Here is a 22,243-nt window from a genome sequence, read left to right on the forward strand (position 1 = left end):
TCTAATGTTTACAAAATTCACCTACTTCCCTTTCGACAAAGCTAGGTTAGTCATTTCCCCCGGTCTCCAGTCTTTGCACTAAGCTAAACTAAGCTAAGCTAACCGGCTGCTGACTGAAGCTTTAATGGACAGACATGAGGACAGATTCTCATTTAACACTCAGCCAAAAAGCAAATTAGTGTGTTTCCCAAAATATCGAACTATTCCTTTAACAATAATTGATCAAGGCTTATAACACTGGAGTGGGGAAATTTGTTATCTTTTATAGTGTAGTTTTAGTCCAGCTACAGTATTTATAGTGGAGGGCATGATTTCAGAAGAATATATGAGGGTATTTAATATAATACCCAATATAACATATGTGTTAATTTAATTTAATCTTCTCATTTACTTCTAGATAAGAAAAGTTTTGAATTGAATAAGAAAAGCTGTTTATATATTTTAATGCTGCCAAGCTAATGGAGCTTTTACTAAGCCTAAAGTTAGATAATATTTTATGAGAAGATAGATACAGCTGGTAAAGTCCACTGTACCTGTAGAGGCCAAACTGAGAAGGGGGTGTGGGTCATCCTGCTTCCATGTTTGAGCTCCTCGTGGACCCATGTGAACGCTGCCAGAGGATTCCTGTCTGGAAGGTAAACCGGTTTTATCTTTAGTGAAACTGTGGACGAGACAGACTGCAGGGTCAAGGTATGGGGAGTCAGTGCTTTCTAATGACACCTTATACAAGACAGTTCAAGAAAGTGCCCACGCTGGCACTGGCATTGAATTGCTCCTGTTCAGCCTTGGAGTTTAAATGACCTGCATGTGGTTTCCAGCCCCCCTGCCTGTGCCTCTGTCCCTCTCATGGCCCCTCGTTGTGCTGCTGTGCTCTCTTCCTTATGGATTTCCTCTCACTTTTCTACAGCCTTCTCCCTCTTTCTCACTTCGTCCATTATTGGCAATGAAATGCAAATTTCCTCATTTGAAAAAACCACAAGATTTGATTTCTTTTACAATATTTTCTGTCTTGATGAATATAAAAAGAGTGGGAAGGCTCTTAAATATTTCCTGTTTGTTTTGTTTCTAGAGATGTTATGTATGTAATCTGTCAGTTTTGTCCAAAATGTATTACTACCTACATCAAAATTTTTAAAATCTGCTACAAGTTTAAGTTTTATCCATATAAATGGCCCCCTTTGTTGGGATGTTCTCCAGCACAGGAAGTCATTTAATAGAAAACATTAATATTTATATTATCACATTAATAATTCACTAATTTATTGAAGATATATTTCTTTTAATACTTTTGTTAGGTTTTATATGAAAGTATGCTGTTTCCACCCTGATCTTTTTTTTACCTAAATCCAGTCAAAACTGGATATTTCCCAGTGATAGATCCGTAGAACCTAGAGTTGGATTAGTGTATTAGCAATATTATCTACCACAGATCATTTCTAGTAGAAGTAGACACTCCAAAGATTCATACTTGGGGCATCAGCAGCTCCTGCATCAGCTGCGTGGTTTGTGTTCATATGTGCGTGGCTGCCCTCCAGGCCTGAAGACCATTGTGGGTGCCCTGATCCAGTCTGTGAAGAAGCTTTCAGATGTGATGATCCTGACCGTCTTCTGCCTGAGCGTCTTTGCCCTCATCGGTCTCCAGCTCTTCATGGGCAACCTGCGCCACAAGTGTGTGATCTGGCCAATCAACACCACCGAGAGCTACCTGGCCAACGGCAGCAAGGGCTTTGACTGGGACGAGTACATCATGAACGACAGTAAGTAGACGCATGGCTTTGCTGAACGGTGAGCTGGCAGCGATCTAGGAGTATGAGTCAGCGCATATGCTGGAACGAAAAAACAATACATCATTTTGGCACGGGATAGACAAAATGAATTGGTTTGAAATGAACTGCGCTGAATTGAAAATGCATGAGCAAACTGAAGTCAGAAATTAGTCTGAATGGATTTACAGACTTTTGCAAAGTAAACAACTGTAGCTGCGACAGAATGTGAGCGAAATGACTCATCGTGGCTGTTTGTTCTTTTTCTTCAGCCAATTTCTATTTCCTGCCTGGCCAGGCGGATGCTCTTCTCTGTGGGAACAGCTCAGACTCTGGGTGAGTTGACTTCTCTGTCCTCCTCTTAATACTGATCCTACCAAGACCTGCTGTAGTGCTTCTGTCTGCCTGAAGTCAGATTTGATTTGAAGTAAATAGTGCTGAGTCATTTTCGGGCCGGGCGCCCCGTTGTCTCTCTCTCTCTCCACCCCTCAGCCGCTGCCCGGAGGGTTACACATGCATGAAAGCTGGGAGGAATCCAAACTACGGCTACACCAGCTTTGACAGCTTCGGCTGGGCCTTCCTGGCTCTCTTCCGACTCATGACACAGGACTTCTGGGAGAACCTCTACATGCTGGTAAAGCTGATGTTTTACCGGTTTCTGATTGTTTCATAGGAGGCCTATACAGCACATATAGGTAGAACTGCATAGTAGTCAATAAATGGATTCGTAGATCAATAGAAAATTAACCAAAGTAAGTGATTTATTAAGCAAAAATGCCAAACATTCACTTGTTCTAGCTTCAGAAATACGAGGATTTGCTGTTTTTATCTGTTTATCATTGTCACTTTAATTTCTTTGGATTTCGAACCGCTAATCAGACAAAGATGCCACCTCGGACTCTCCAAAATTTGAATGAGCATTTTTTGATATTTTTTCCACATTTTTTTAGATGAAATGATTAAGTGATTATCAAAAAGACCCCCAGATAGCTTAATTGATAATGAAATCATTAGCTGCAGGCCTACTGCACAGAGAAAGGTAGTGTAAATGTAAAAATGGTGTATTATAGATAATTTCTATCTAATATTTTTAATCTTCCATCAGTCTACACTGACTGCAGGCTGAGGCAGAAAATCAATAAAATAAGACCAGAAAAAACCTGCAGAAAATACAAATACAAATTAATTAATAAAAATAATCAGTTATGCTAGAAATGGAAAGTGCTCAGTGAGCAATCTGTTTGTTGTGATCTCCTCCACATCTTAGGTGTGTCATATATACAGTCTATGTGTAAAAGGCAGCTCCTCCTCTGTGACAGAAAATGGTGACTAGTTTTAGCACACCTCCATGTTTCTGGCCTGTTCCCTCTTTGACTCGCCTCATCTGCATACTGTGGCCAGACCACTAACATCCTGTCCGTCTGTCAGCCTGCACAATACCTCTCTGAAATGGTGGAGACACTCCCGCTGCCTTCACATACGGAGGCCGAGTGGAAGGAAGGAAGTATGAAATATTAACAGCTCAGGATTACAGTATGGCCAATGAGGGAGATGAGACCTGATGGGAGCATCCCAGCTCATACTTCTATTTTTGCTCAAAGAGAGCTTTGAAATTCAGCTCCCAGTGACAGACTCTCGCTGCTATTTTGTACTGTATCTTTAGAGTAATGATTATGCAGCCGTGTTTAGGTCTTTTTCAGATGTTCAGAAATTAAATTGATAAAATAGAGCAGAGTGAACATGATCCTACTGTTCATACCTCATCGCCAGTATTGCCACTGATGGGTTTGTACCTGCCCACTGCCTGTTTTTATACACATACGATTTGGTGATGTGTGGGAGTCAGTTTGAGCTTCACTTGTTGGGAATGTTGTGTTATATACACTTCCCAACACTACATGTCAACTACAGTCCTTATTGATTTGTGAGGGAATTTCACTTCCTTATCCCAGGAAGTCTTTTTTGCCCGAGACAGTAATTTGCCTTTTGACAAGGGAAGCAAAGGAGGCTGATGAGTTAGAACATATTAATTCAAATCTAAGGTGTCTCTGCTACACTTCAGTGTCTCTGTGAATGAAACCAAAATAAGAAATGTGTCGATTTATCAAAAAAATGCAATATATCTGCATCAAAATGACGTTTCTCAAGACTTTTCCAGAATGTTCTGAGTTGTTCTGCTGTGCCTCTGCAGCTCAGTTTCCTCATCTCCACTGGGTATAGCTCACCAATCCATAGAAATTGTTTAGCTGTGCACTGGCTGGTGCATACTGTGCATGGAAAAAGTAGGTCAAAATGCATATCTAGTGGCTCTCCCTGATGAATAACACAACCTTGGGTTCATGCTGAGGACCTTAATGAGCACAGAGTGTAAGCTTTTTCCTGTACAAGCCAAAAATAGATTGTGTATCAATTCATCTTTGTGTGAGATGATAGTAAAGCTAATTTCATTAGTGCTCAAACCAGAAACAAGCATTCAACTGTAGGTGTGACAGCTGTGTTTGAGTTCCCTCCTTGAACGTACTGTCCAGAGGAGTTGATTTTTGCATCCAGAAATGTCAGATCTGTCCTTCCTCTTTTCCCCACTAACAGCTGACTTTTGTTTATTTCTGATGAGTCATTGTGAGAGAAGAGCAGTGATGTCAACACTGAGCTCGGGGGTTTGAGGTCATGTTTCAGATGTTTTGAGTGTCTCTTCTGTTCCCTCCCTCCCCATCTGTCTCTCTCCCCACCTTGACTTCTTATTAGACCCTGAGGGCGGCAGGGAAGACCTACATGATCTTTTTTGTGTTGGTGATCTTTGTGGGTTCGTTCTACTTGGTGAATCTGATCCTGGCTGTGGTGGCCATGGCCTATGAGGAGCAGAATCAGGCCACCATGGAGGAGGCCGCACAGAAGGAGGAGGAATTTAAGGCCATGCTGGAGCAGCTCAAGAAACAGCAGGAAGATGCTCAGGTGAGTCCTCTACATGATGGAGGCAGAAATAATTCCTGAGTCATGTTATGTCATTGTTCTGACTTTATTTATGTGTTTGTTTCTTGATAGACCGCTGCTATGGCAACCTCTGCGGGCACAGTGTCAGAGGATGCGGTAGAGGACGATGGAGGAGGGCGCCTGTCATGCAGTTCCTCTGAGATGTCGAAGCTAAGCTCTAAGAGTGCCAAAGAGCGGCGCAACCGTAAGAAGAAGTGGCGGCAGAAAGAGCAGGAGAAGGAGAAAGGAGACAGCGAGAAGTTTGTCAAGTCAGAGTCGGATGACGGCAGCAAGAGGAGCCGCTTCCGTTTCCCTGATAACCGCTTGGGTCGAAAGTCTTCCATTATGAACCAGGTAAGGAGGAAAGGATAGTGTAGTCCAGGCATATTTAAACATTTCTCTACAATATTCACAGACCCTTTTCATGGAAGACATTTTGACATGTCACAGAAGAAGACATGTCAGCTGTAAATAATACAATTAAAGATGGCTGAATTCAGTTTAGCTGCTTCAGTTTCAGTTTCAATGTGTTTTTAATATTTATTAATTAGTTTTTTTCTTAATTCAGAGGCCAGTTTGCAAAAAATTACAAAAAAACAACAAACAAATGTATTTTCTTACTTAGTCTTTGGCATCTGGCCTTCCAGTTATATGTGTCAGGAAATTAAGATATCCACCTCTGAAACTGCTGCCTGGGTTGGTGGCATAAATCTCAAAAACTCAAAACAAAAGTGAAACTATCTCCAAGGCTAGACTGGAAGTAAATTGGAAAATATGGATTTTTTTGGTAATTTCGGTGACCCTTTAAGCTTTATGAGGGTCATTGATAATTATTTGTGTCAAAAACAAAAAGAGGAAAAACAAGACCATCACAACAGAGCCACAGGATTAGAATAGAGATGCTTTTTATTGCTATGAATAGAATATAGATGTCAGTGAATAATGTGGCTGCAAGAAAAGGTGTTCTTTTCTATTTTCTTTGACTGTTAGAGGAGGAAAATTTCACATTGATAGTGCTGCTACAGTGTGGTGTTGCACGAGCTCACGTACAGAAGAGCATATAGTGGCCAGATATATAGAAGCACATGTCCAGGTCCTGAATTATTTATAGTGATTACATGAATGTTTCAGAGGGAGCAACCCTGCAGCTTTGTTTAGGCCTCACTTGAGCTCCACTGGCTCTTATATTGTGTTTTATAGGTAGGATTTGCCAAAGAAGATAACAAAGCACACTGGTCTTATGTAACACTAAAACACAATTGTTTTTAACTTTACATTTCACCATTTAGCAGAAGATTGTTGTCAAATCAAATCAAATGATCATTACTAGAAGCAACCCAGATTGATGCTCCTCTCCATGTTACCTGTATCTCTGTCCTGTATGTGTGACCTTGACAGTGATTGATATCACTGACCTAATTATGTATTTCCCTCTTGTTTATTAACTACATGATTTCTGCAGCAGAATATGCCTCCTCAGGGAGAAGTGTCCTGGTCGCATTAAATTTCTCACACCCCACAGATGTTGCCTTTCATCCTGACCTCTGGAACTGATGACAAACAGCGTAAAAATGATGGTGCAATCAATTGTAATTCAGAAACGCCCCTGGGCTACATCAGTCACACAAATGTCTCCTCTCCTCTTCTGTCCTCATCCTTCTACTACCTCTTCTCCTCCAGTCTCTCCTCAGTATACCCGGCTCGCCTTTCCTGTCCCGCCACAACAGCAAGAGCAGCATCTTCAGTTTCAAGGGCCGCAGTAAGGACGTGGGCTCGGAGAACGAATTTGCAGATGATGAACACAGCACGGTGGAGGAGTGCGAGGAGCGTCGGGGCTCCCTGTTCAGCCCGTACCGGAGGAACAGCTACAGTGGCTTCCACGGGAAGAGGAACAGCACGGTGGATTGCAACGGCGTGGTGTCGCTCATTGGCCCTGGGCCTGGTGGACGCCTTCTGCCTGAGGTGAAAATAGATAAGGCAGCTACTGACGACAGTGTAAGGAAGTCAATGAGTAGACGTATCTAGGCATGGCCCCCCTCTCGTCCGTTCTTTTCTTTCTGACTCTCTATCTTCTACTCTGTCATCTTTGCAAGTCCGTATGTATCACTTGGCTAAGCGCTCGCGCCTCCCCTCCCCCAGCCCCTGCAGTGTATGCTGCCCTCCGACAGTAGGCAAAGGATGGAGAAAAATAAATTTCATAGTGACTATACTATAGCCAAGCCTGCATTTTGATAGGTTAGTGAAACTGGGTCTATCAGTGACTTCCAGGCAATTTTGTTGTTTGATTCATTATGATGAATGTCAATGTTTTGAATATGTTCATATCAAATTATTTATTCATACATGCACTATACTCACACCATTATACAGGCACTAATCAAACAGACATGATTCTATTATTCTTCTGCTTCCCCATTGGCCCATTAGATTTTGGCATATAGATCAAAGCCCGATTAAGATTTAATACACAACTTCATGTGCGGGATGTCATCAAGTTCCTGTTTAACACGCTCACACACAGTAATAAAACACCATTTTTGTTAACTGCTTTACAAACAGCATATAATGATGAGTTAACATGCTCCAGTGTGTTGATGTGTTCCTCCTCCAGGCATCCAGGTCCTCTGCTAGCCTGTGTGGGTAGATCTACAATAGGAGGCGAAGGAAACAGAGGGGACCAGCACTGTAGAGCCACAGACATTTTTATCTGCTTCCCTAATACACAGATCATAATCCCAAAGCAGATACACACGTAACACACACCATCCTATCAGGCCTTAATAATGTAATTTAAGAAACTAAGGAGGGCTGCTGTCCTTGTCTGTCTTTACCTTTCTCTGTTTTCCAAACTCTCCCTGGTCAACAGTAGTGAATTAGTTGTGTCTCATTCTAGTTAGCATGGTAGATTTAAACCCTAAATTAGAACAAGCATGACATAGACAAGTAGAACAATGGCTATGGTGTCTGTAATTTCCTCTCCTTCTCTTTGACTTGGAGCATGCTCGTGCATGACAATGGATGGATCTGAACTACCTGCCTCCATATGATCTTTTTACAATGCTCTTGACTTGATGGTTGCAATATAAGTTGTATGGTTTCAAAGTAGGAAGATATTGTAGCATCAATTTGCAAGTGACATAAAATGGCCAGATTTGGGAGACATTTTGTAAAATAGCTGTAACCTAATGATTATATTGCAATGGCAGCAAAGCCTCCATTATTGCATGACAGGACTGAAAATGCATTCATGCAGAAGCAGTTCTTGCACAGTATCTCACAATCCATTTATTATTTAATCGGGATGAGCTAATTACATTCAAACACAATTAGGTCAAGTAGCCCTAGACCACTGCTCCCACTTTGGCTGAGACCTGCATGCATTTACAGCATACACACATCTTCCTTGAAACCAGCATTGAGATAGAAAAGAATGAAAAATGCCCTGACCCCACCCCCCGAAAAATCTGACCCACAACTACTTTTTCCTGCCAATGCTGATGTGCACTTCCCTCCGCCGGCCACCGGTGGTGATGTGGGATGGTGTTCATGTCCTCTCCATGGGTGCTTGATTCTTCCTCTCCTCCTGACAGCCAACTACTGAGGTTGAGGTGAAGAAGAAGCTGTCGGGCTCCCTGATGGTGTCTGTGGACCAGCTCAATACCTCCTTTGGGCGGAAAGAGCGGGCCAACAGTGTCATGAGCGTCATTACCAACACACTAGTGGAGGGTACTGCCACTTTAACCCAGCTATTTAACCTGCTCTCTCATTATTCTTTAACTAGGGCTGCTCTCATTGGTTGATTAGTTTGACATGAATTTCCTGCTTATCTGCTTTGCATATCCAACAGTACCAGATACATACAATGCATACAATTTATTTCTATCATTTGATACCATTGCATGCAGTATGCTCAAGCACGCAAGTATGTTTGGTTTTGATGTGTGATCCGCGCTATGTCTTCAGAACTGGAGGAGTCTCAGCGCAAGTGTCCGCCATGCTGGTATAAGTTTGCTAACACATTCCTGATCTGGGAGTGCTCCCCCAAGTGGGTGAAGATTAAGGAGATTGTGAACCTGATAGTCATGGACCCCTTCGTGGACTTAGCCATCACCATCTGTATCGTCCTCAACACCCTCTTCATGGCCATGGAGCACTACCCCATGACCAACGACTTTGAGGACATGCTGTCTGTAGGCAATCTGGTGAGTGGCAATCGTTTTTGTTGTTTTATTTTTTATCTGATTCACCTGTAAAGAATCTCCTCTGCTTCTCCTCAGTTCTTAGAGAAGTGTTATTTTTGGGACCATAATTGGCAGCTCTTTCATTGCCGATTCAAAGTTGAAAGGAAAAAAAAACCATTCTCAACCCCCCACACCCTTCGCTGCTGCTTCCCTGTATCCATGCGTTTCTCATTTCTTCACATACACACACACACATATGTTCTCTGCCTTCTATCTCTGCTCCTTCTTCTCTCCTCTGGTTGAGTGGAACTGCTGTTTGCTTCAATGGGACCAGGCTGCCTCTCTGCTGGTTGGCTGACTGGTTGGTGGGAGGCCTGCATTAATATTTCATGGAGCCTGATCGATGAGCTGCTCTAAAATGGTGCCTGAATCATGGCTCGGATAACTCAACCTGGTCATTTTCACTATTAGCATTTTCAAGGAAACTGAGTAAATCTGAGCACATTTGTGTATCTGCACTGGAGCTATGAGTGTTGTGTTACTTTCCGAGAGTCATTAACATACTGCACTGCATGTTGTGTCAGTGATTTAGTAGCAAATAACAAGTCTAACTATTTCACTTATGAACCACTTACCATGTTTGTGTGTGTATATACATAAATATGGAAAGATTTTAGTTTAAAGAAGCGTACAAAAGACCAAAACTCAGGCACTCATGCATTGAAGATTTTCAGATTTTGTTTGTTGACTGTATCAAGATCTACCCACTGAGCACACCACTATGTTTTTGAACTTAAGGTATTAATTTACAATTGAAACAGCACAGAAATGTGTCATTTACCATTTCTCTCCCAGAATAATTTACCAGAAAAGGCCAATGGGTGGTACAGGTGGAAATTTCTAGGTCACCTTGATGCAATATGAGTCATCGTACACCCACACATACACCCACCCACCCACACACACACACACACACACGCACACGCACACGCACACGCACACGTACCTACATTGTGCATTTATTCATTATGTGGGCTCTATGATTAAGGAGACATCAGAAGTGCCATTTCATCCTTACTGACTATAGAGCAGCTGGCACACACACAAACACACATTAACTAGATGTGCTGCCTCTTTAAATAATTGGATTTATCCTTCTGGTGAAACACATTAATATGCAGTTACTTTAGGGCTAATTTATAATGTGATTGATTTTTCTCAGATAATGGAGTAGATATCGCAAATGTAATGATTCACTGCCCATCATGCTTTTGTTGAACCAAAATTTGTTGTTCAAATCTGTCCTTGTTCCTACCTGCCAGGTGTTCACGGGGATCTTTGCAGGGGAGATGCTTTTCAAACTGGTGGCTATGGATCCCTACTACTACTTTCAGGAGGCCTGGAACTGTTTCGATGGTTTCATTGTGACGCTGAGTTTAGTGGAGCTGGCTCTAGCTGACGTCGAGGGCCTGTCTGTGCTGCGGTCATTCCGATTGGTAAATGCTAATTGTAGCTCCTCCCTCAGCCAAACCAAATTGAGATAGCATGTGGAGTTAGCATCTTAGCTTGTGGGGTATACATATTTTGTTGCATATTTTGTGTGTTTATACTATTTTACCTCACTGAAGTGAAGCAGCAAGTTAGTGAAACTAAAATGTTATGACTAAATCATATCCCTCCTACTCTTTCCACCCACCTCACTCCAGCTGAGAGTGTTTAAGCTGGCCAAGTCATGGCCTACCCTCAACATGCTGATCAAGATCATCGGTAACTCAGTGGGAGCCTTGGGGAACTTGACTCTGGTGCTGGCCATCATCGTCTTCATCTTTGCTGTGGTGGGCATGCAGCTGTTTGGCAAGAGCTACAAAGACTGCGTGTGTAAGATCGCTGCTGACTGTGAGCTGCCCCGCTGGCACATGAACGACTTCTTCCATTCCTTCCTGATCGTCTTCCGGGTGCTATGCGGTGAGTGGATTGAGACCATGTGGGACTGCATGGAGGTGGCGGGCCAGGGCATGTGCCTCATCGTCTTCATGATGGTCATGGTCATCGGTAACCTGGTGGTGAGTGTCCACACTGGCAGGGTTTTTCAGAGATTGTCACTGTTTGTTCAGCAAATTGTTGGCTCTCTGAGCCCAAAATAAAGATCAAATAAGATCAGAGAATGTAAAATTACCATTTTACATCGAGTTGCTGATTTATTTTTCTGTGTCCAAAGGTGTTGAACCTGTTTCTTGCCTTGCTGCTGAGCTCATTCAGTGCTGACAACTTGGCTGCGACAGATGACGACGGTGAACCCAACAACCTACAGATTTCTGTCATGCGTATAAAGAAAGGCGTTGCGTGGATAAAAGTGAAGATGCGGATACTGGTGGCCAGTCTGCTGAAGAAACCACCGATGGAGGATGAGCAGAAGCCTTTGGATGACATGTATGACAAGAAGCTGAACTGCATTGCTAACCACACCGGGGTGGACATCAACCGTGACCTGGACTATGCCAAGAATGGTAACGGCACCACCAGCGGTATTGGCAGCAGTGTGGGCAAGTATATGATTGATGAGGACCACATGTCGTTCATTCACAACCCAAACCTGACCGTCTGCGTGCCAATAGCTGTGGGAGAGTCTGACTTTGAGAACCTCAACACGGAAGACTTCAGCAGCGAGTCGGACAATGAGAACAGCAAAGAGGTCAGTGAGAGCGAGACACATATTATTCACAAATGACAAAAAAACAGACTGGAAACTGCAGAATGCACAACAAAACTACATTTTCAAAGCATTTAGAAAATGATTTCTTTTACTTTTAGAATATCAGAATATCAAAAACAACATTTGTTGTTTTTGTGGTGCAATTTCCTCTCTCAAGACTGTAAAACTATGGGTCTGGCTGGCCACTCTGCGCTGCCAAGACACTAATTTAACTCCATTACACAACAGAGTCATCTAGAGTGGCTGGAGAAGGCAGGCAATGTAATAAAATGATATCTGGTGACTTATATCTTTATACGAAATGCATTTAGAGGCTTTCAGAGAAGATAATCTGCCATTTGATATTCCATTTCAGTGTTCATGTGGATGTTATGTGATGTTCATGATTGATAAGTTCTCTATCTCAGTATGGCCATCTCAAAACAGCTGTGATCAACTCAAGGTTTTTCCTTTTAAGCACTACCCCAACACAATTTGGAAATAATGCAACTTTTACATTTCCGGACAGATCCAAGAAGACTTTACGAGTTCAGCTTTTAACTTAGTTAGTGATTCCTTGCAATGGAAACTGAAATATTTCTGTTTGTTTGCATGTGTGTGTGCTCATATGCATATATCTATGCAGCTGGATGAAACCAGTTCATCGGAGGGCAGCACCATCGACATCAAACCAGATGTGGAGGAGGTGGTGGTGGTGGAACCGGTGGAGGAATACATGGAGCCAGAGCCGTGTTGGACAGATGGTGAGACCACTGCTCCCATTGCACCCATTACCTCCACTCCACAGCACAGAGACTCCCCTGGGCTCAGTGGAAATGATAGGGCGGCAGGGTGAAGAATAGCTTCATTATGAAGGGTCACTCACCCATGGAGACTATTTATCAGTCTGTCTGTCTGTCTATGATACTTAAACTGATACACTGATGAATAAATACGTATAACTTTAGAGATAGCTATTTATATATAAACCGTCAAAGTCATAGAAATTGTGAATATTTGTAACTTAACACTTAAAGGGAGTGTTTGTTTTATATGTCAGACAAACTTGCACTGAAATTCGACTCATTTCAATTCCTTGGGGAACAGGGAAATTTGTTTTTAAGCTTGATGTCTGCTCAAACTGAGTATGAATACATATTTTTAAGAATGCAGTTTCAAATTATAAGGTGTGTTTCTTCATTTTAGAGATGTTGCTACTTGATCTTAGAAACATTCAGGATTTGAGATAAACTTGGTTAAGCTAGCTATTCGTTCCACTTCCAAAACAACATTCAGTCTTCAAACTGCATGCAGTAGTATAACAAAATTTATAAAAAACACAGGACTGAAGCCTGTCATTAATATCTTATTTTACTATATCAAATGCCGTCTCTCCTCCTGTGTGTCCTCAGCTTGTGTGGCCAAGTACAAGTGCTGTGACGTTGACATCACTATGGGCTGGGGGAAGAGCTGGTGGTTCCTGAGAAAAACCTGCTACCTGATTGTGGAGCACAACTGGTTTGAAACCCTCATCATCTTCATGATCCTCCTCAGTAGCGGTGCCCTGGTGAGAAGGACTGCTTTTAGCATTTGCATTCTCTGCACACACAGACTCACCATCTGCTTGACCTGAGAAAATCAAAATTGGGTAAAGACTGAATAACTCATGACTCATTAAAAATAAAGGTGCTTTACAGATACCAGTGTGTGTCTGTGGCAGTGAAGAGGTGATATAAGTCGATCAGTGGTGCAGTCTGTTTGGTTGCACAGTCCCAGAGCTTGGGGAGGGGCCAGGGGCGCCGGTGATTAATGGACTGAACCATTTATCACACAGGGGATCTATTTCTGGGGACGGAGAGGGGGGGAGGGGGATTGTTCTCAAGCATGTCAAATGCTACTAAAATAAGAGCAAAAACTGCTGCACATCCACATTAGCTGTACAGTTATTTGAAATATTTCACGTACATCAGTTTTTTTGTGTCCTGTAAATCACTGTTAGCGATCAGCTATGAGCGAGCTGTAGTGCTGTGTACAATTTCATTAGCGGAATCGTAAATCATCGGGTGTAATATTTCTCTTTGCTGTGTTCGCCTTAGCTGACGTATGTTTTCCTGTTTCTTTACAGGCCTTTGAGGATGTGTACATCGAGCAAAGGAAGACGGTTCGGATCATTTTGGAGTATGCCGACAGGGTTTTCACCTACATCTTCATCCTGGAGATGTTGCTGAAATGGGTCGCCTATGGTTTTGTCAAGTACTTCACGAATGCCTGGTGTTGGCTGGACTTCTTCATTGTGGATGTAAGTCCGGCTCTTGTTTACTTGATCCTGTTTACTAGATTAGAGCAGAGGAGCATTTACATAGTCCTCAACCACACCCTGGTCCAACAGCAACACACTGGTAGAAAGATGCATACAGTTTATTCAACAGCAAAGCTAATGCTAATTTCTGCTGTTTTGACTGTAACTACAAAGTAGTAATTTGTCTTTTTCTACAGTAGATTATTAGGAACTGAATTATATGTTCTACGTATATCATATTGATACAGAATCTGATGTTTCTAGATTTCTATTTAAGTGTTGCCCCTATTGTTGTCAGTTGGGTGTGGTTAGGTTTGAAAGATCAGGTTAAAATTGAAAATCTGCTTTATGGCATGCAAAAGGTGAGAGGGCATGTTGTTTACAAGAAGGAAGCAAATCTACTTTGTTTACTCATGTTATAAGGACAGTGTTTTACAAGACTATGCTATCAGTCTGTCCATATCAAGTGCACACATGCCTAAGTCACCTTTTACAAATCCATCAAGCAACAATCCCTGTTTTTTACTTGGTTTTTATCACTCTGAGATGCTTGAATATGTAGAATAATTCACTGCTTGTGAATGAAAACAATATTTCTGGTGCAGATTTCTGCCAATTTTGATGTTTTCAGTCAGAATTATAAGAAATTGTTTCAATTGAAAACATAGCTGTTTAAGCATGGATGCCAAGACAAATTAGAACCAACCAATCAATAACCAAGCTTATTGATTGCATCCATATTCAAGTCATGCTCAGAGTAATGAGACGTGTCAAAGATGTGTCTCTGTAAAGCTGTCTTTGCCTGCGTCTCTGACCTGTAAGATGTTTGATATGTGCCTCTGTCCTCTCTCTCTGTGTACTTCTCTGCTCCTTGTGTCAGTCAAGTTTGAAAGAGCAGAACGGGGAACATTCTTCACTCTATTCTTTGGCAGTCACACATATAAGCACCATTTAATCTTATTGTGTCAATCTTTAAGACGACTTAACTTTAGATTGTGAGGTTGTGTAGTTTCAATGAGAGATTCCAGTGTGGGGAAGAAATGAGGGGATAATTTCCACTGACAGAGGATTTAAGCATTCATATTTTACATAGATGATGAATCTGGGAGTAATCTGCACTGAATGGAAGACTTTTCAATGAGCAAGCGATTGAATAGAATAAGAATTTCCCTGACTTCTGACTTTCTTCTTGAACTAACTACCTCTCCGCAGTGTTCAACACCTCAGCCAATACCCGTGAATGGACTCCTATCAATGGCCAGAAGTTGCCATGTTGATTCATTTTAAGCTCCTGTAACCAAGACCCCCTGCAGCAAACATACACTTAAACATCCCATAGTTACATGTTCACTTGATTCTTAAAATCTTGCATTCTACATTCATGCATTTATACATTTTACAGTTTGTACAGCTTAAATTTACGCACAAGTATGTAAAGACTTACTTAAGGAACACTACACAGCAATTTTTACTTCATACTTTCGACGCTGATGTTCAGCACACATAGAACTTGTAGCACTTACTGTATATTCAGACCACACTGTACTGATCCAGGTTTTTGCCATTGGAGACTCCCTCCCTGTAGGTGTGTTGTCAAGCCAAACACTTGGGACAGTGCAGGGGTGCAACGGTTCCCAAGTTGTGAACATGTTACAAAGAGTGACATCCCTCCTACCCTCTTTCCCCGTCCTCCTTTCATTCCCTCTTGAAAGTGTAACCTCAGGAATGTGGTGATATTGTGCTGAGATGTAATGATGGTGGGTGACAGGCGGCCGGCGGTAAGTTTGGTCTTCACTAGCGCTCCCCCTCCAAAAAAAAAAACAAAAAACAAAAAAAAAACTTGTGCTTGATGAGTCTGGGTTGTGTTGTGGCCTGACTGTGCCTCTGCCGTCCTGTGTTGTGGGGTGAAACCATTGCCACGGACTCAGAAAGGGGGGGCACCATCATTAGACCGGCCTGTATTTTTCTCTGAGTGTGCCTGACTCTGTGTGATTGTGTTCCTCCTCATTTCCCTTGTGTTACTGTATCTTTCTGTTATCCATTTGATTTGTGTCTTCCTGATTTTCATTATGAGAATGTTTTTGTATTGTATTATGTTTTGGCTAAAGAATGGTAGGGGGCAAAAAAAACGTAATGTTAGAGATTTAAGCGTTAATGTTAAATGAGTTAAGAAATAAACTTTGCAGCATTGTCATCTGAGATGCAAAGTAAAATATAGTAAAGAATAAAATGGAGGAATAAAAATCCATATTTATCTTAAACTTGCTGTTTAATTAATGAAAAAATAGATAGGGTAGTGGTAGATAGTGCTACTGAAGTGTGTGAGCGTGAGGCTGATAGGTGTCATACTCCACTCATCTTTCTTTTTTACTCAGATTATTATCATTGTTTTGTTGTGTTTTTCCCTTTGGTTTTAGTTTGTTTTATTTCTGTTTGGTTTGTGCCGTCGTCATCATGGGATCACAGCCCCAGATGTCATTGGCCTTGCCTTGCAGAGCTCTGTGAGAAGGACGTTGAGGCACTGAGGCCACTACCACACAGCTGGCCCAGCGGGGGGGCCAGAGGCCAGGCACCCCAAAGGGGGGCGCTCCAAGGGGTCAGGCTGAAGGTGACAATTACCCCAAACACTGTAGTGTAGATCAAGGCAAAATCTTTATTTTACTGTCTCGCTGCCAGAGCACACAGCTGCTAACATATTGTAGAGGCAGGGTTATTGATTTACAGTAGATAGGGGCTTAGTGCCAAAGAGTAAGTACTTGGAAAAATCACAACAGAAGCTAAATAAAGGCCCTCCCCAGGACATCCTGGACCTGATGTTTGAACATTGTCCAACATTTACAGTAGAAGAAGAATCCACGCTGACACCTTTTCTGCTGTTCTTTCCGTAGTTTTGATGGATTCCACTTTGGAGAGTTGCTCTCTTGTAGTCTATGTTGATAAAGGCACCAGTCAAAATGAAGATTTTGCCTGTTACAATCCTCCCTCCGTGACTTTGGTAAGCTTTGGATGTTGTGTACTTCTTGCGGTGAGTTTGACCGGTTGGTGTCGGTGGCTGGTTGGAGGTGCTTTCACATGTGTTCACTGTTGATATTTTCCTTATTTGTAAGGAACTGGTACTCCCCCTGTTTCAGTCCTTCCAGCATCCACCCAGAAAATTGCAGTTATTGGAGAAAAAGACTTCTTGATGATGCTGAATTAGAATTCCTGTGTCCATGTACTAATTATATACTTTCCATTGAACCGAATTTAAAGTATAAGACTGTAAGCCTAATTCTTATATAGCTGCCCACTCCTGCATTTTGCATCTTGAAATTCTGCATTCAGCCAGAGAATCCTTCTTTACAAAGCTCCCCTGTGCAGCAGACAGCCTGTAATGGTCGTCAGCGCACTTGAGGTGACTTCATCAAAGCTACTCACCACCCCTCAAGGAACATTAGTGCAGCTTATTGACCACATTCCCCATCGTCCATTTCCTCCTTTGTTAATGATGCCATACTGTATGTGTTCAGCTTAGATCAGCTATATGGCCCAGGGCTATAGGGGATTCACAGTTACCAAACCATAATCCAGGCCGCTTTACCTAAATTTACATTGATTTATTACAGTGCTGTGAATGGCTGCCTATACAGTTTTATACATGACAATCCTACATTATTGAAGGATTTAGTGAGTGTTTTCTAACCAATAATAACACACTATAAAGCATTCTTTGGCTGCAGCAATACCTCGGTGGCTGCCGTTGGACGTGAGCAGGGCTGTACCAGTTTCTTTGAGGTTGTGTGCTGTTATTGTTAACTGTTGTTAACTGTGTGTAACTCGACTGTACTCTGTGTATTTCTGTCCTTTCAGTGCCATCCAGTGCTAATAACTATATCCTCTGCCCTTTATCTCCATCCCTGTTTCTTGTGCGTGGTTCATGTGACTGTGGCTCTCCTATTTGACTCTAAATACTGTGTGACAACTTGATTTGATGTCTGAGAAAGAAAATTGCAAAATGACACACTTGTACATGTTTACTTGTATTCTTTCTCTTAGGTTCCGTTAGTTTGTCTGTCTTAAATTATATGGGATTTTATGCCTCAGCCCGAGAGCGACATGGAGAGACAATGTTAGAGGGGCAAGGGTAAGGCTCTCAAGTCTGTTGGGTTTTTATCAGATTCTACAGGGTAACCTCTCTCCTTCCCTCCCTCCCCAACTCCTCTTCCTCTGCTCTCCCAGTCCCTTCGCTTGTATCTTTACTAAATCATGTAGCACTCTTTTCTGCCTAATTACCCTCTATTTGAGTCTTATGTCTCTATCTCCTCTCTTTCTCTCTCAACCACAAATTTCTTTGCAGGTACAAAGGACTTTTCACATCTCGTCAACTGCCCCAAAATAACAGACAAACAACCCCTTTGGCCTACTGCAACTAAAAATACTACGCACATAAAACCTATACTAAACATTGACCTTCTCTCTCAGTGTATATACATGTATAAATGCAATATTATACATGTATATACATGCATAGATTTATGTGTGTATGTCAAGCAACTCTCCGCCTATGCCAGGGCCGTCTCTCTTCCTTAGTGAATATTCTCACTTCTAACAGTTTGGAACCTCTTTTGCTTCTCTGTTTTTGTGTAGGTGTCTATAGTCAGCCTTGTAGCTAATGCGCTGGGCTACTCCGATCTAGGGCCCATTAAATCACTCAGGACACTAAGGGCCTTGAGACCCCTCAGAGCCTTGTCACGTTTTGAAGGGATGAGGGTAAGATCCAAAGCTAAGCAGCTGATCCTTCCGCATGCCCATTCAACAGTTTAAAGCATGCTAGAACTGATCTAAAAACAAACTAAGAAAACAAAAAACTCCAAAATATTGGGGGATTTTTTTTAAACCAGGAAATGAAAGCCAAGAAGTCACCTTTCCATGCGCAATCCTGTACCATGCCTTTGTTAGAGCGAAAGAACAAGTCATGATGCAGCTGGGAGACTGAGTAAAGTAACAGTAAAGTTGTATTGCCAGCAGAACAACATGCATTTCAATTGAATTTCCTTTAAAAAAACAACAAAATTGTACAAATTGATTTGTTTCATAATAAAAAATGACCCAAGAAACATTTTTTTTTACAAAGCTGCCTCATCACATAAGTAACAATCTAGAAATTCTGATTCCTTCATCTTACTTTGTTTCTTCTTAATTGGCCAAAGTGAATGTCAAATTGGTCAAAGCTAACCAAACTTACATGCCATCTCATAGAGCATTCAAATCAATAATTAGCTTTTCATTTGGCCTGATTCTCAACCACTGCTTTCAATTGAGAACCCCCCCTTCCCTCCCCTTCCCCTCCACATGCCCCCCCCCTCCCCCCTGCTCCCATAACCTCCCCCCTCCCCCAGCTCACACCATCCCTCAATGCATCTGGCATCGAGAACAACCAGCAGGAACCAGGGAGCCACAGGACGCCAAAACCTCTGCCCAACCAGTCACACCAAAACTCTGCATAATGTACAGGACGGCTGTCAAACAACCACTCGGAGGAATCTGTTGCATTTGTAATAGAAGATTCAGTGGTTTACAGAGCATTAAGTGCTCGTTGCGACAGTACCTCTGGTTGCTTCAGCCGTCTCTTCCTACAATAAACAGATCTGATTGGTCGTCTCTGTGACTGGTGGTAGTGATAGGTTGCACCTGGTTGTTGTCACCCGTAGTCCCTCCTGTCTCTTTGTTTCTCTCTTGATCTCATTCTCTCACCTCTCACTATTCTCGGACTGTCTTCTAGTTTGCGCTTCTCCTCTTCACCTCAGCCCCTCCCCACCTCCTCCTCAGCCCCACATGTGCAGCACTGTGCAGCACCCACCCCCACCCTTACCTCTCCTCCTCCTCCTCCTCCTCTTCCTCCACACCCCTTTATCCCTTCACTACTCACTCCACCTCGACCCGGTTTCGGCTGGGTCGTACCGCTGGAGGGTCACCACACTCTCTCCTGCTTGTCCAGGATCTTTCTGCATCAGGGACTGAGACAGAAACCACACACTCACAGTGTTGTGGCTTTGGGAGGAAAGTATTTGTTAAGCTTCTGCCGGTGTCAGCACTCGGGGTCGAGCCATCTGACCGACTGATCTGCTAATAGTCCATTCTGGTGGCAGGTTTTAATTTAAATTTCCGTCAACATTGTCCATATAGAATACCTTTAATCATTTTTAATGCCTTTCTTTTGGAGTGCAGGCAGAAGCTTAGCAAATATGCTAGGCTGCCATTTCACATAAGGCATTACTGCTGTCATGTCATGGCACCACATAGCGCATACAGCAGGCCCTGGCTTCCTGTTGCCTTCCACTCCCACAGGAAGTGAAACTGGGAGGCAACAACGGGCCCAGTTAAACTCTGACTTTGAGTTCTGGGTCTGGTTGGGTGGAGGCCCATTAGGTTGACTAGCACAAAAGCGTTCGGACAACACTCTCAACCCTAGACAGACAATGTGTTGCCCTTCTTTAGTACGTCCCAAAAATGACAGACCAGCAAGAGAAGAAGGCCTGTGCAATTATTATCTAGTGGGTGGACTGATTGTAAATGAATTGTGAAGCCTCATTCATACCAGATATCCAGCGACTAAAATGTGATGGCGTTGCACATGAGCAGACATCTTTTTAGGCCCTGGATAGGCTTTATGGATGTTGTCGTGAATGTTTTAATTAAATTTTATAGGTTTAATTGTTAATTTTGGGATGGGAAATAGACCTGTCAATAAGATAATGTCATTTTTGGGGTTGGAAATCATGGCACATTTGCTTAAATAGCGTATTAATGCCAATACCAGTGCCCCTATGAATGACCTCATTCACTGGGTGTATGTGGTAAGAGAAGTGAGGGTGGCCCAGTAATGCAAAAGGGAAATAAACTGAGGAATTTGATCCTGCTGTATTAGTTTTTTACTATAATGTTTATGTTCATCAATTGAGTTACCATTTTGTTTGAACTGAAAAATTTGAGGTCAAAGCAATAAATAAATGAATAGGGAAGTACATGAATGGAGAGATGACACCGTATGAAAGAGATTCTGGAGAGTTAGAATGTTGAGAACTTTTACGTCTCCGCTGGTTGAGTGTCACGGCACGATGCGTCGCAGAGGCCAACTCAACTCAACGCCGAGCAAGTAGTTCAGCTTCAATTGAACACATTGCACTGCTTAACATGCAATGGTTACGGGCTGTTCTGACTTTGTACTTTGCTCTGTCTTTCTCTTGATGCTGCTTTGTAATCTCGGTCCGATCTTTTTTGAGCAATGCATTGTACAGGAATGACACCATCACTAGCCATCTTTTACCCCAGTTTCAGTAAAAACCCCTTTTCCTGATGAACCTGCTGAAGTTTAAGTTACACCCAAAGATTTTAAAATGACAATGACCTGCTAGGGGTTAGTCATCATGGGGCCTTTGGGTATAACCTCTGAACCCCAATTGTCTTAGTCGCCTGTCCTCATTATGAACAGGCTGACACATACTCCAGACCAATGTTGTTTTAGCTTACGAGTGCTGGTCACTCAGCTCAGCCACATTGTGCTGTAGATATTTGTAAGACTCCCTTACTACCCATGTAAATACCAGAATGGCTCGTCAGACGCACAAGCAAAGCTTCTGCCATTATCTCTTTAGCCGCTATCTCTCTATCCACACATTTCTCTATCTATTTATTTATTGATTTGAGCGGTTCTTGAGATTGCACAATGCCATGTAACACGCATGTACTATAACTGCCGATGCACATTATGCATTTTTGAAAGCCATTTTCCCTCTTTCTGAGAATGCTTTCCACACAGCATGGCCTAATTCTTTTTTTAAACACTGAAAAGCGGTTTAATTGTACCTCAGAATGAGCTAAGAGTCATTCTCTCAGCGAGTGCAATGACAACACTGTGGGGGGAAAGACTTTAAATTATGATTTGTGTGTTTTTTAGGCCTATAATTATATTTGAAATTATATCGCCCCACAGCCATTTTCTTTAAGTGCTTTAAATATGACACAATATTTTAGTGTGCTCCTCGTGCATCACATGAGAAATTTATGATTCCACGTTCAACACGAGTCAGCCTGTGAAGGTCGTGTACGCGCTGAGAGAATCCTGCTCTAGAGCTCCTCCCTGTCTGTCTGTAATGAGGAGGGAATATGGCTCCACACTCCAACGAGTCTGCCAAAGACATGCATGCTCAGCTGTCTGCCTGAGAGCTGCTGGTCGGCCTGCCTAACACTGGTAGTGAGCGGTTCACTATGTGCTGAGCTTATTACTGGCTATGATGAACCCATGGGAAATCAGATTGGATTGCTAGAAAGGTTTAGATTTTGGGGTGGTGGTGGGAAT

The 22,243-nt window shown here is 42.4% G+C and overlaps 1 protein-coding gene across 2 annotated transcripts in view; it reads left to right on the plus strand.

The window, feature by feature from the left end:
* scn8aa (sodium channel, voltage gated, type VIII, alpha subunit a) overlaps positions 1-22,243 on the plus strand; it is a 46,314-nt gene that overhangs the window by 15,167 nt on the left and 8,904 nt on the right. The window contains exons 7-21 of one of the 2 annotated variants that reach the window (XM_042408109.1): positions 1,536-1,757; positions 2,036-2,099; positions 2,256-2,397; positions 4,509-4,715; positions 4,806-5,087; positions 6,414-6,695; positions 8,324-8,459; positions 8,697-8,935; positions 10,237-10,410; positions 10,621-10,977; positions 11,133-11,606; positions 12,253-12,370; positions 13,019-13,173; positions 13,732-13,905; positions 18,532-18,654. In XM_042408109.1, coding sequence (XP_042264043.1) covers positions 1,536-1,757; positions 2,036-2,099; positions 2,256-2,397; positions 4,509-4,715; positions 4,806-5,087; positions 6,414-6,695; positions 8,324-8,459; positions 8,697-8,935; positions 10,237-10,410; positions 10,621-10,977; positions 11,133-11,606; positions 12,253-12,370; positions 13,019-13,173; positions 13,732-13,905; positions 18,532-18,654 — 3,149 coding nt within the window. The remainder of the gene's footprint in view (positions 1-1,535; positions 1,758-2,035; positions 2,100-2,255; positions 2,398-4,508; positions 4,716-4,805; positions 5,088-6,413; positions 6,696-8,323; positions 8,460-8,696; positions 8,936-10,236; positions 10,411-10,620; positions 10,978-11,132; positions 11,607-12,252; positions 12,371-13,018; positions 13,174-13,731; positions 13,906-18,531; positions 18,655-22,243) is intronic. The other variant, XM_042408108.1, reaches the window with a different exon arrangement.

This window comes from Thunnus maccoyii, chromosome 4, assembly GCF_910596095.1.
Source record: "Thunnus maccoyii chromosome 4, fThuMac1.1, whole genome shotgun sequence".
NCBI classification, from domain to species: Eukaryota; Metazoa; Chordata; class Actinopteri; order Scombriformes; family Scombridae; genus Thunnus; species Thunnus maccoyii.